At 36.2% G+C, this 12,479-nt stretch overlaps 1 protein-coding gene across 2 annotated transcripts in view; it reads left to right on the plus strand.

Moving 5' to 3' along the window:
• The window catches only part of LOC150097045 (guanine nucleotide-binding protein G(s) subunit alpha), a 320,682-nt gene that overhangs the window by 217,024 nt on the left and 91,179 nt on the right, over positions 1-12,479 (plus strand). For both annotated transcript variants that reach the window (XM_090408599.1, XM_090408598.1), the window contains exon 9: positions 8,189-8,319. In XM_090408599.1, the coding sequence (XP_090264725.1) occupies positions 8,189-8,319 (131 nt within the window). The remainder of the gene's footprint in view (positions 1-8,188; positions 8,320-12,479) is intronic.

The following is a 12,479-nucleotide window of genomic DNA, read 5'->3' on the forward strand; positions in this document are numbered from 1 at the left end:
GATACTATGGTTGAAGTAATGCAGAAGTCATATCTTCATGTACGAGTAGCCAAAAAAGGTGTCACACCTTATTAATTAAATACTCAATTAGAGATAGTTGTTGGAAGTTTTTCCACTCTTGGTTATACTATAAATTAAAGATACCAAGAAATTATATACTTGGTTTAATCCCTTATCCAAGTGTATACAAACAAAGTTTGCACCTGAACCAAGTATATAATTTCTTGGTATCTTTAATTTATAGTTATCTACTCCAGCTGTCTTTCCACATTTCAGGTTTTTGATGGCTTTTTCTACTTCAAATGTTGATTTATATTCTTGATTGCATTCCTGTTGAGTGTTATATATCACCATGTCTATTTCTTGTGAGTAGCCCAGTATTCTCATATCTAACATTTTGGTCTTGTAAGGCATGAATGACTGATTTGTTCTACCTAGATTTGGTCTTGTAAGGCATAAATGCATGATTTGTTCCACCTAGATTTTGGTCTTCCTGTGATTCTTTTTCCTGCCATTCATAAAAAACCTATAGGATAGAATAATTTATTGACTATTCAGTGAGTCTCCTAAATAAAAAAAATACCAGAAAAACATTTATAAAACACATATCTTGCTAACCTTTCTTCTTCAATTAAGTGACCATACCACATTCTTGAATGCTAACAATGTCAAGTTACTTCCTAATGTCATAATTTTTAATATTATTCTGCCATTGATACCATTTATTCACTCCCCTAATTTTTCTCAGAAACTTTCATATATGTTGTCTTTGATCTTTGATCAAGTACCTTATTTCTAACCCAGCTCTTGGATCTATTACTTAAAACTGGCTTGAACTCTGTCTTGTCTACTGCTCTTTTATTTTATTTTATTTTATTTATTTTTTTGGTTAATTTCTATCTTATTCCCTATAAATGTTATTCAACAATTTATTCCCATATTTAATTTTCCATCTTTATTAAAAACTATGCCTAAATATCCAAAATATTTTACTTATTCTATTGGTTCTCCACTGAGGATACAGCTGAAGTTTACATGGTACACTTCAGCTTTACCTGCTTATTTTAATAGTTTTGGTCTTTCTATTACTGAATTTCCTGCCAAATTTGTTATGTCTCAGTTGTTGTTCACTTTAGTTAGAGAATCCTGGAAACTTGCATTGGGTGTGTTTAGGAGTACATCATCTGCATAAAACAAAGAGTTAAGTTTGATGTCTCTGATTCTAATATCAGGTTTAATGCCACTTTCTTGCATAATGTGTTCCATATATAGAGATGAAATGAAAGATAAAGGAGGCAATTTGACTGGTTAGTTAAAAAAAATTTCTGAAATCTGTCTGGACTATTTTAAACAGATTTTTCCTCACTTTTATCAAGATAGGATTTCGGATGGACTAGAAAGTGTACAAGACTGGTGGAGACATAATTCAAAAGTAATTCTAAGCTATGCAATTGAGGTGCTTAGTGAAACATCTGGAAAGATTAGAGAGCAGAAGGAGGGTTGGTGGTGGAATAATAATATGCAAGAAGCAGTGACATCTAAGAGGAAGACAAAGCAGAAGTGGGACAAGTCAAGAGTGGAAGAGGACAGAGAGAAAAAGCGAGAAGCCAAGAGAGTCGTTGCACAGGTGAAGGCCATGGTATATCGAGACCTTTATGATCAAATAGAAACAAAGGAAGGACAGAGAAAGATTTATCGATTGGCAAAATGTAGAAATAAGGCATCAAAGGACATCGTACATGTGAGGCAGATCAAAGACTCTGGAGGAAAGGTATTATGGAGGATGTGGATATAAAAAAAAGATGGAGAATATACTTTGAAGGGCTTTTGAGTGAAGAAAATGCAAGGACTCACAGAGAAGATGGGGGGCCTTATGAGAGGATGGTGCACAACATTAGTAGAGTGGAAGTGAAGGAAGCCATAAAGAGGATGACGAATGGAAAATCGGTGTGCCCTGACAGGATCCCAGTGGAGGCATGGAGGGCACTGGGGGGAGAGAGAATTGATCTGCTGTGGGACCGGTTAATAAAAGTTTGTCAACAGGAAAATATACCTGAGGAATGGAGGGAAAGTACTCTTGTCCCCATCTACTAGAGTAAAGGGGATGCCCAAGACTAAGAATTACAGAGGAATAAAGTTGATGTCCCACACAATGAAAATCCTAGAGAGAGCTTGATGGAAGACTGAGGAAGGAGGTGGAGATTGCAAAGGAGCAATTTGGCTTCATGCCTGGTCGATCGACGACAGATGCTATCTTTGGGTTTTGGCAGATGATGGAAAAGTTTCTAGGGAAGCAACGGGAGCTACATCTGGTATTTATTGATCTGGAGAAAGCTTATGATAGAGTGCCAAGGCAAGAAGTCTGGAGGTGTCTGAGTGAGAAGAAGATACCGGAGAAATATGTCAGGTTGGTGCAGGAGATATACAGAAATGTGAAGACAACAGTTCGAACCTGCCTGGGAGAGACGGAAAGTTTTCCAGTGACAGTTGGCTTGCATCAAGGGTCAGCATTAGGTCCGTTCCTGTTTAATATTGTGATGGAGGTGGTGACGGAGGAGGTGAGAGAAGATGCGCCTTGGACTATGTTGTATGCAGATGATATCGTGCTGTGTGCAGAGTCAAGAGAAGAAGTGGTAGCTAAACTGGAAAATTGGAGGAAAGTACTGGAAGAGAGAGAGATATGAGACTGAGCAGAAGTAAGACAGAGTATATGTGCTGCAAAGTGGATGGCAGCCAGGAGACAGATCCTGAGCTGGAAGGAAATGTCATCAGGAAGGTCAGTGACTTTAGATACTCAGGTTCAACAATGAAAGAGGATGGTGAGGCTGAGAAGGAAATGGAATGCAGGATACAAGCAGGATTGGGGAACTGGAGAGAGAGAGAGAGAGAGAGAGAGATGGCTGGAGTGCCATGCGATAAGAGGGTGCTGCCAATCACTCTAAAAGGGAAAATCTACAGGACAGTGGTGAGACCAGCTATGACGTATGCTATGGAAACTGTAGCTCTGAGGAAATATAACATCAGCAGGATAGAGGTAGCAGAGATGAGAATGCTTAGGTGGATTTGCAGTGTGACCAGAAAGGATAATCTGAAAAATGACTATGTAAAGGGAACGGTGAAAGTTACGAACTTAGGAGCAAAGATACAGGAGGCAAGGTTGAGATGGTTTGGTCACATGATGAGGAGGGAGGAAGAGTATGTGGGAAGAAAGGTCATGCAGGTGGATATGTGGGGGGGGGGCACGATGGCCAAAGAAGAGATGGAGGGGGATGGTGGAGGAGGACTTGAGGATGAAGAACTTGGATGTGGCTACAGCCCAAGACAGGAGGTTGTGGAGGAGACTCACCACAAACAGCGACCCTACTTAATTTGGAAAAGCTGCAGAAGAAGAAGATTCAATCATGTCTTAAATTCTGGGAAAATTCATAAAAAGACTGTAAAGAGGAATGTGCAAATTATAGGACAATAACCTTAAGTCACATATATACGTAAATTATTTATCAGAATTGTACAAAACAGAATTAAAGCCACTTATGAGCCATATTTAGGAGAAGAACAAATGGGATTTAGCTGAGAGAGAGAGAGAGAGAGAGTGTGTGTGTGTGCTACAATTGATGCAATGTATATTCTTCTATAGTTAGCTGAATTACACTTTAAGCAAGCATTTGAGTCCATAAGCAGAAATAAATTGTTGGAAATTTTAGAACAAATATGAATTAAAAATACTGAATATCATCCTCTAGTACTATAGAAATGTTACAGCAACAATAAAATTTGAAGCAGTCAAAATTTCATAAATACCAGTTGAGAGAGAGAGAGAGAGGTATCTTGCAGGGATGTCTGTTTTTCCATATTTGTTAGCCGATGCTAGGAAGAACTTGTAAAAGAGTCAATTCCAGAAAATATGGACAAAATTTTCATCATATAAAATATGCTGATGATATAATATTAATTACAGAAAATAAGGAAAACTTAAAGTATATGATTGAAAACATAAATAACAACAGTGACTATTCACTTTAAAGAAACATTCGCAGCTGAAGAAAGTATAGATCAATATGCCTTCCACCCAGAGAAACTTCTGACAAAACACATTCTGAATGAAGAAAATACATTCAGGATGTGAGGTCAAACAAATGAAAAATGATAAAACACCAGGTATAGCAGTATTCAAAAAGAACTTCTGGAAAAAGGATGAAAAAGCATGAAAAATTACTTAAGGAAACTTCAATAAAATACTAAAGGAAATATATCAACTGAATGAGGAACAGGTCAGATCATACCCATCCATAAAAAAAAGGAGATGCCAGATCTTGCACTAATTACTGACCCATTACTTTTATAAGTCATTGTTATAAAATATTTATCAGGATTATTGAAAACAGAGTTTAAAATGCCTATGAAGGACAGATGGAAGAAGAGCAAATGGGATTCAGAAGTGATAGAAGAAGAGCAAATGGGATTCAGAAGTGATAGAAGCACAATATAAGTAATTTTCATATTAAACAGACTAGCAGATCTTATGAGAGACAAAAAAAAAAAAAACTACTGCTGCTTTATAGATTTCACACAAGCCTTTGACTCAATAAACAGAAGCAAACTCATTAAAATTCTACAAAATAAAGGGTTTGACAAATACTTATTAACCTTTAATTAGTTGCATGGGGTTATTTGACCCCAGCCATCATTGAAGTTCGATTTCTGACAAACCCAACGATGGATTTTTGTTGTGATTTCGAGTAGCTGAGTTTCTTGCTGCTTCTGTACCAAATAGTCGCATGCTGGCCATTGGCACAATCAGTTGTGGAGTAAGGAATGATTTCTGCTGTTCTGGCCACATGCTACTACTTATGTGAGTAATTTACTGAGTGATATTTTTTTTGATTTTGTATTTTTATGATATTTTCTTGTTCTTGTTGCAATGATTTCATTTGTTGGGGCCACTGTATATGCCACTGTAAAATAAGGTCAAAATGCAAAAAATGCAGTTATTGTATGAAAAATTAAGGCTGAATAAAAATGCTAATAATTAATATAAAAATAAAGCAATATTAAAGAAAAATCACAACCTTAATTTTGGGTCAAATAGGCCCCATGCAACTAATTATGTAATACTCTCATATGTATAAATTTAGGGCACAAAAACGCACTTTTTTTTGTTGTTGAAAAGATTATTTTACCAATTATTAATAAAATAACACTTGACGTTTCGACTCCTGTATCGAGGTCATCATCAGAAGGATACATGAGTATAAGGAACCAAGCTACATGCTCTAGCTCTGTATACCAGTAAACTAAATCTACGTAGTTAATTAATCTTTTTCCTAGCCTGACCTCTAGCAATTAAAATAAAATATCATCATCATCAGCTAATGCCTATTTGTTCCTGTATAGGGAGTAGGCGAAGCCGTTTCTAAGCCCTATCTAACTTTTGGAGACTGAGTGGGCAGTTCAATCTCCACTGGTAGCCAATCAGAGATAGCTACCCCAAGGCTATCACTAATTAATTGGCATGCAGTGAAGAAGGTGGTCATCTGGTGGTCCCTAACCCTAACACAATATATTTAATGTCTGAAAATTGTGTGGGTTCGATGGCTGATTTTCTTGAGTTTACGGGACAAAAAACCCGAGTTTCCAGGAGGAAAAACCTGCTTGCCCATGCCAGAGATTGACTAACTCTGGAACTGGTCGAGAAAAGGCTCAGAAAAAGTTCCTCTAGTCAGCGACTAGATTTGAATGCCTTTCGTCATGTGGCCAAGCGCTGTAGAGTACAAACACCACTTCTACTGAGCTACACAGGCTCTCAAATAAACACAGGCTCTTAAAATAAAATAAAATAAAAATAAATATAAAAATAAATAAAAATAAATATAAAAATAAATAAAAATAAATATAAAAAAAAATATAAAAAAAATACAACTACAATAAACTGCTAAAGTCCTCATGTATTAATATTCTTCTGGATTTGTACAGTTCTGATTGTTATAATATGATTTCCTTCAGTTGCTGTTGAATGTTACAAAGACTTCACCAGGTTGTCTTCTTGTAGTGGGATTTATCTTCAGCTTGTTTAGGTTGTTATACAGGTTGTAGATGGGTCCTCCACATTCTTGGAATGGTTAGGCCATCATTTTTGTTGAGATTTGGGTTATTTTTGAGCATTTCACATAACTCTTTAAATTTCCTCTCAAACCAGGTTTTGGTGCGGTGTAGAGACTTGGTATTTTTCCAATCAATTCTGTGGTATGTTTGATCAGAAAGGCTGATTTTTCCAAAATGGAGGTATTTAATGTGTCGTTTGTGTTCATCTTGTCTAATTGGGATAGTTCGCCCTATTCCCCCTATGTATGGTATGTTACATGTGCATTGTATTTTGTATACCCCTGGGTGGACCAGGTGTGGAAGTGGATCTTTAGAAGAACTAAGTAAGTGTCTTAACTTATTCGTGGGTTTAAAGGTGGTTTTAATGTTGTATTTGTGTAGTGTTCTGTCTATTTTTTCAGAATTGCCTCTAACATAAGGAATGGCAATGGCATTCCTGAAATCTTTTTTGTTCTTACTGGTGTCTTTGTGGAGGATCTTGTGAATAGTTTTTTTACTGTATCCATTTTTTGTAAATGTTTGGTTGAAGATCTTGTATTCCTGGTTTAGAGCTTGTTCATTAGAACAAATAGTTTGAGCTCTGTGTGTAAGGGTGCTTATGACACCTAATTTTTGTGTTGGGTGGTGGTAAGAATTTTTGTGTATATATTAAATGTACGTATGTATTTAATTATGTAATAAAAAGGTGCAACTAATTAAGGATTAAATTGTATTAAGAATTATTATTCAAAAACACAAGCAGTACTAAAATACAAAATATAGAAAGAGACCAAATAGCACAATCAGCAATTAAAAAAGGAGTTATGCAAGGATTCCCATTGTCACCATAATTATTTAACCTGCACCTAAAAGAAGTAGTAGGGGTGAAGTTATACCTTCACTACAGATGTGTAAAGGTATAACTGCAAATAGAAGAAATATAACACACTTGAAGTATGCTGATGACATAGTTATCACTACAGACAGCCAAGAAAAATTAGAAAATATTCTGACCAAATTGCATCAGGCAAGTAACAAATATGATGTGAAAATTAATTTTAGTAAAACAAAACTAATGATAATAGGAAGAAAAAGGGAAATAATCCAAATGAAAATAGGAAACAATAATAGGGAGGGATGAAAATAGAAATTTTTTGGGGAAGGGGAAGGATATGATGGGATAAGATCAGGGCTGGGAGAAACGGTGTGAGCGATTTCGACAGTGCATCTTCTTCGGAGCTCATGAGGGAAGTGGAGGCTATGCCATGCTAGCTTGGTGTTTCTGTCTTTGGTGTATCTGTGTTATTTCCTATTGGTCAAAATCGTGACCTAATTTTTATGTTATGGAGCTTCCAACTCTCAGAGATTATGTAGGGCCGGTGGACATTCATTGAGTTTTTGTCACCTCAAGTAGTATTGCCAATCAGGTACATGTAACATCGTTTCACATGTACATGATGCTTATATCCACTTTGCCAGATTGGGAAGTTGTGGCTTGGTAAACAACACTTTAAGCATTTGTCATGTTTTGTCCATTCAATTAAAATCCAGGAGTTGAACATTATCAGAATGAACGGCAAAGACAATACCAATCATGTAAATCAACTCCTGGATTTACAGGATTTACCAATCTTATTTATGATTATATAGAGTAATTTCTTGATTTACACTTCTGCATTCACTTGACTTCAAAGAGGTAAAAACTGTGGTTAATAATGAATTTAATAAATTTAATAGTAATAATATACAAATTAAAATGTTCAGTGACTACATCACCAGATTCTGTGATTTGGATAGAATTTCAGATTGGAATTTCTGCATCTTGACCAATTTTTTGCAAGTGGACTTGCTTACTTGTCAACAACATGGTTTGTAGTTTCTCCTAACAATTAGACAATGCAAAAATAAGAACACAAAAGATACTCACTCACTCACACATACTTGAATATATTTTACTGTAATCTTTATCAAATGGAATATTTAAATTAAATGGTAATCAGCAAGTTGCATAACAATGTAGTTAGGAAATAACATTCCTAACAACAACAGCAACAAATAATAATCCTTCTGTAGTTGCCTCAAGTGTATTATTTTTTCCTTTATACAGATGGCTAAGAACAATTTCTGTGATCCTGTTTCTTAATAAGCAAGACCTTTTAGCAGAAAAAATCAAAGCTGCTAAGTCTAAATTAGAGGATTACTTTGCCGAGTTTGTGCATTATCAGACTCCTCCAGATGGTAAGTAAAATCTTTTATATAGAGTAATTCACTTTCATTTTAAAGGGAATAATTTACAATATATATATAATTTTTCTATAGGTTTATGTATTGTGGTTTAAGTATTAGCACATTTAATTACTTGACAAATTATCTTTGTGGATGGCATAATATGAGTCACTTTTAAGTTACATTTAGACAACTGGGAGGAGACATTTGTATAACATCTAAGGAATGTAAATAACCAACCAAATGTTCAGTCCTTACCTAGCGGTGGTGCTCTCTATAGTAAGTATCAAACTGGATACTGAATGAACAAAGATGGACTGACAGTTAGGGACTTATTGAAAATAATGAAATATCATGCTGATTAAGCTATTCGCCAGTTAAACAGTCTATAGTTGATTTTCATCAGGGACCAAGGTGAACAGTGACAAGTCTTCTGTGGAAGAACCTCAAAACAATTGAAGATAGGTATAATTACTCTATGAAGCATCATTATAAAACAGGTGAAAGTAATAGAAAAATTACAGATATCATGTCAGCATAATTGGTTTGCCGAGACAAAGAAGATTAAAAATGTAAGATAGCTAAATAATAGCTATAAGATGTTGTATTCAGGCAATAATGATTGAGGAAAAGAAGGAATATCTGAAGTTTGACTAAAGATAAAAATAAACTAAAATAAAAATAAAAGAGTGCTCGATCTAGTAATTGCATTTGAGAATTTGTCTGTAACGAATGTGACCATGTTGCCACCAATTGGTGAGAGTGATCATATGGTCCTGACCTGGAAGGAGGCTAAATGTTTGGAATTTTCAGTTAAGACAGGGCATATGTGGAATTACCATGCTGGCAAGTTGTGACAAGCTCAGGAGATTGCTTGGTTCCGTGCCATGGCATGTAAAACTGCAAGGGCTGGATGTTGATAGTGCATGGGAAGTGTAAAGGAGTGTTTGAAGGAGATAATGGCTGACTGCATACCTAGAGTCAGGAGAGTAAATCAAGTGGGAGTTAAATGGATGAATAACACCATTAATCTGGAGTTACAAAAAAAGAAACGATTGTGGAGGGAATTTAAGGAGAAAAATGACCAGCGGGCGCACAAACAATACAAGACACAGGCCAGAAGGATAACTAGTGTGGTAAGAAAAGCAAAAGCAGATTATGAAAGGAAGTTAGTAATGCAGGCTAAAGAGAATCCCAAACAGTTCTTTCGATATGCTGCAAGTAAAAAAAAAAAAACATATTCAGCAAAATGATTTTAAGGAATGCCAGTGGTAGGAAGGTAACTGAATCAGTCGAAATAGTAGAATTGCAAAACTGAACATTTTGCAAGAGTATATCATCCAGGTGGTGATATTGCAGGAATGAGAGAGCAAAAGGCTTATATGGGAACTGAGGTAAATGAAATGAAATGGAGGTAAATAGTATATTACAAAACCGTAATGTGAATACAGCTGTGGGATTGGATGATATACCAGCTCAAGTTTTACGTGAAACAGCGAGGGAATTGTCAGTGCCCTTGACCATATTGTTTATTCTAAATCTCAGCTCTGGGTTAGTCCTCAGGGGGGTGGAAAGAGGGAGAAAATAATTCTATTGCACAAAGGAGGCTCCAAGACTGTTGTACCAAATTACTGACCAATCAGCATATCAGGAGTTGCTGTCCGAGTATTGGAGAAGTTGGTCAAGCAAAATATAGGAATGGATAGATGGAAATGGTATACTGTTTGGGGGGGAGGGGTAGCATATTTTTGTGAAGAGTAGGTCATGCCTCAGTAACTTGCTCACATTTTATAATAGTGACAACTGAGTTGAATAAAGGTAATGCATTTACAGTGATACTGCTGGACTTTGCAAAGTCCTTTGACAGGATACCACATGGAATTCTAATCATTAAACTGCAGCACAGGGGATGGATATAGGGTTGGCAAGATGGATAGGATGGTGGTTGTTGGAGAGATATCAGAGAGTAGTTTATCCAGAAGAAGACTAATTTGTTTAATTTGTTCATTAAACAAATTAGTTCTACTATTTAATTTGTTCATTAACGATATAGGAAAGGATCTTAGAGGAACTTTTCAGTTATTTGCCGATGATGCAAAGTTGAGTAGAGCAATAGTCAATACACATGATGTCGAAATTTTGCAGAATGATTTGGAGAGATTGACAGACTGGGCTAAGGAGAATGGATGTCAGTTTAATGTGGCAATGTAGCAAGGTTATGCATTTTGGGGTGAAAAGATTATCAGCAGTATACCACATTGGTGGAACTTACTCCAGGAAATTGACAAAGCCAGAGACTTGGGAGTGTAAGTGGATAGGGAGTTAAAGTTTAGGGGGCACATAGCCAAAGTGGCTAAATCAGTTAATCAGATCACTTGGTTACTTTGAAGAATACTTTGACGAGCAGAGAGAAGCAGGTTATTATTCCTCTTTATCAAGCTTTGATAAGACCCTATCTTGACTACTGTGCACAGATCTGGGCTTCAGGGTTTCTTGGTGATGGGGAGGCGGTAGAGAGGATTCAGAGGCGAGTGACTAAGCTGGTAGCTAGTCTGTGGAATGAATCTTACCAGAACAAATTGAATATTTGTGGGTTACAGAAACTGGTTGATAGGCAGAAGAGGGGTGATATGATTGAGCCATTCAAATTACTGAGGGGTTTTTACAGGATTAATTCAGAGGAAATTTTTCAGAACAGGTGTGGTGGTGGAAGAACTAGGGGCCATCCATGGAAACTGAGCAAGAGTGTAGTTAGCAAGGGTGTTAGAACTAGGTTTTTTTACTTGGAGAGTGGTGAATGAGTGGAATAAGCTACCAGAGTCTGTTTTGGGTGCCATGACTGTGAATGAGTTCAAAGCAAAGTATGATAGATACTGCACAAATATTGAATAGTTCTTGACATAATGTTAAGGCCTCCCTTGATAAATATAAGGACTCCTTAGAGTTGCCGTAATAATGATAATAATAAAAAACATCAGATGGTAGTACATTTCAAGTAGGTAATATTTGGTAAATTCATTGAGAAGTTGGACAGTTAGACATATGCCTGTGGTCCCATAGAAAGTTTTAATAGGCGAACGGAGAAATTTTTCAAGTCATTATGAACTACAGATATATAGAAATGTCATCAGATTTCTGACATATGCCTTCAGAGAGTGTACAGGATATGATACTGCATGGAAAAATTACATCATTACTAACTTCCTATCAACAATTTTCCTCCAAATTAATCTGTTTTCTGTCAAGACTCCAATATTATCAGGTCTTACATTTCAGTCTTCTAAGGCACTTTTTTCTTCTGAATTATGCAGATTTGATTTGATTTTTAAAAATTTAACTTTTGATTTGATTTGAAACTCAACTTTTGATTTGATTTGAAACTCAACTTTTGATTTGTTTTAAAACTTATTCACACGCTCTTCTTTTCAATCAGATTTTCAGCTTTTTCCTTGATGGTGATCACTTCCAATTTTGAGTACTGTTCCCACATTTGGGGTGGAGCACCCAAAACCTCTAAGAATTCTTGATGATAATTGCTTAACCTCCTTACTGGCCGATGTGGATGAAATAGTGACACTATATTGCACTTCTTATCCATGTTATTCAATGGGTGTTAGAGCTTCGTATCCAGATTTAGCTGAACGTCTATAGACGTCGTGGCCGGTTGGGGGATTAATAGACGACCCTTCCCTTATTGACTCCCTTCAGTCACTTTATCATAGGCACTCAGTTTCAGCACTGTATAGGTACTTTCATAGGCATTGCTCCTCTTAATTGTTTGCTACCATTCCTCCACTTTCTTCTAACCATAGAAGAACTAGAGTAGCCGCTGACCAACACCCATACACTTTCCAGCTTTGAATGCACTGAACTAAATTCTCATCAGCTTCCTTCATTCTGTCCATCTCTATTCTTTGGAACAATCTCCCCAATACTGTTTTTCCCACTGAGTACAACTTCCCATGCTTTAAGAAACATATCAGCAGGCTTGATTTTTCTGTTTAAAGTCACTTGCCACACATGGCACTGTAGTGTTACAGGTTTTGTGATTTTTCATATGTGTGGTTTAAAAAAAAAAATAAATAAATAAAAAAAATCAAATCCTGTGTATACACAGGATTTGAATTTTGAATGAACAGGATCCTACGCTGCTGTTTATATCTCCAACCAGG

This window comes from Typopeltis vanoorti, chromosome 18 (genome assembly GCF_054136105.1).
Source record: "Typopeltis vanoorti isolate ZY-2024b chromosome 18, IOZ_Tvanoo_1.0, whole genome shotgun sequence".
Classification (NCBI taxonomy): Eukaryota; Metazoa; Arthropoda; class Arachnida; order Uropygi; family Thelyphonidae; genus Typopeltis; species Typopeltis vanoorti.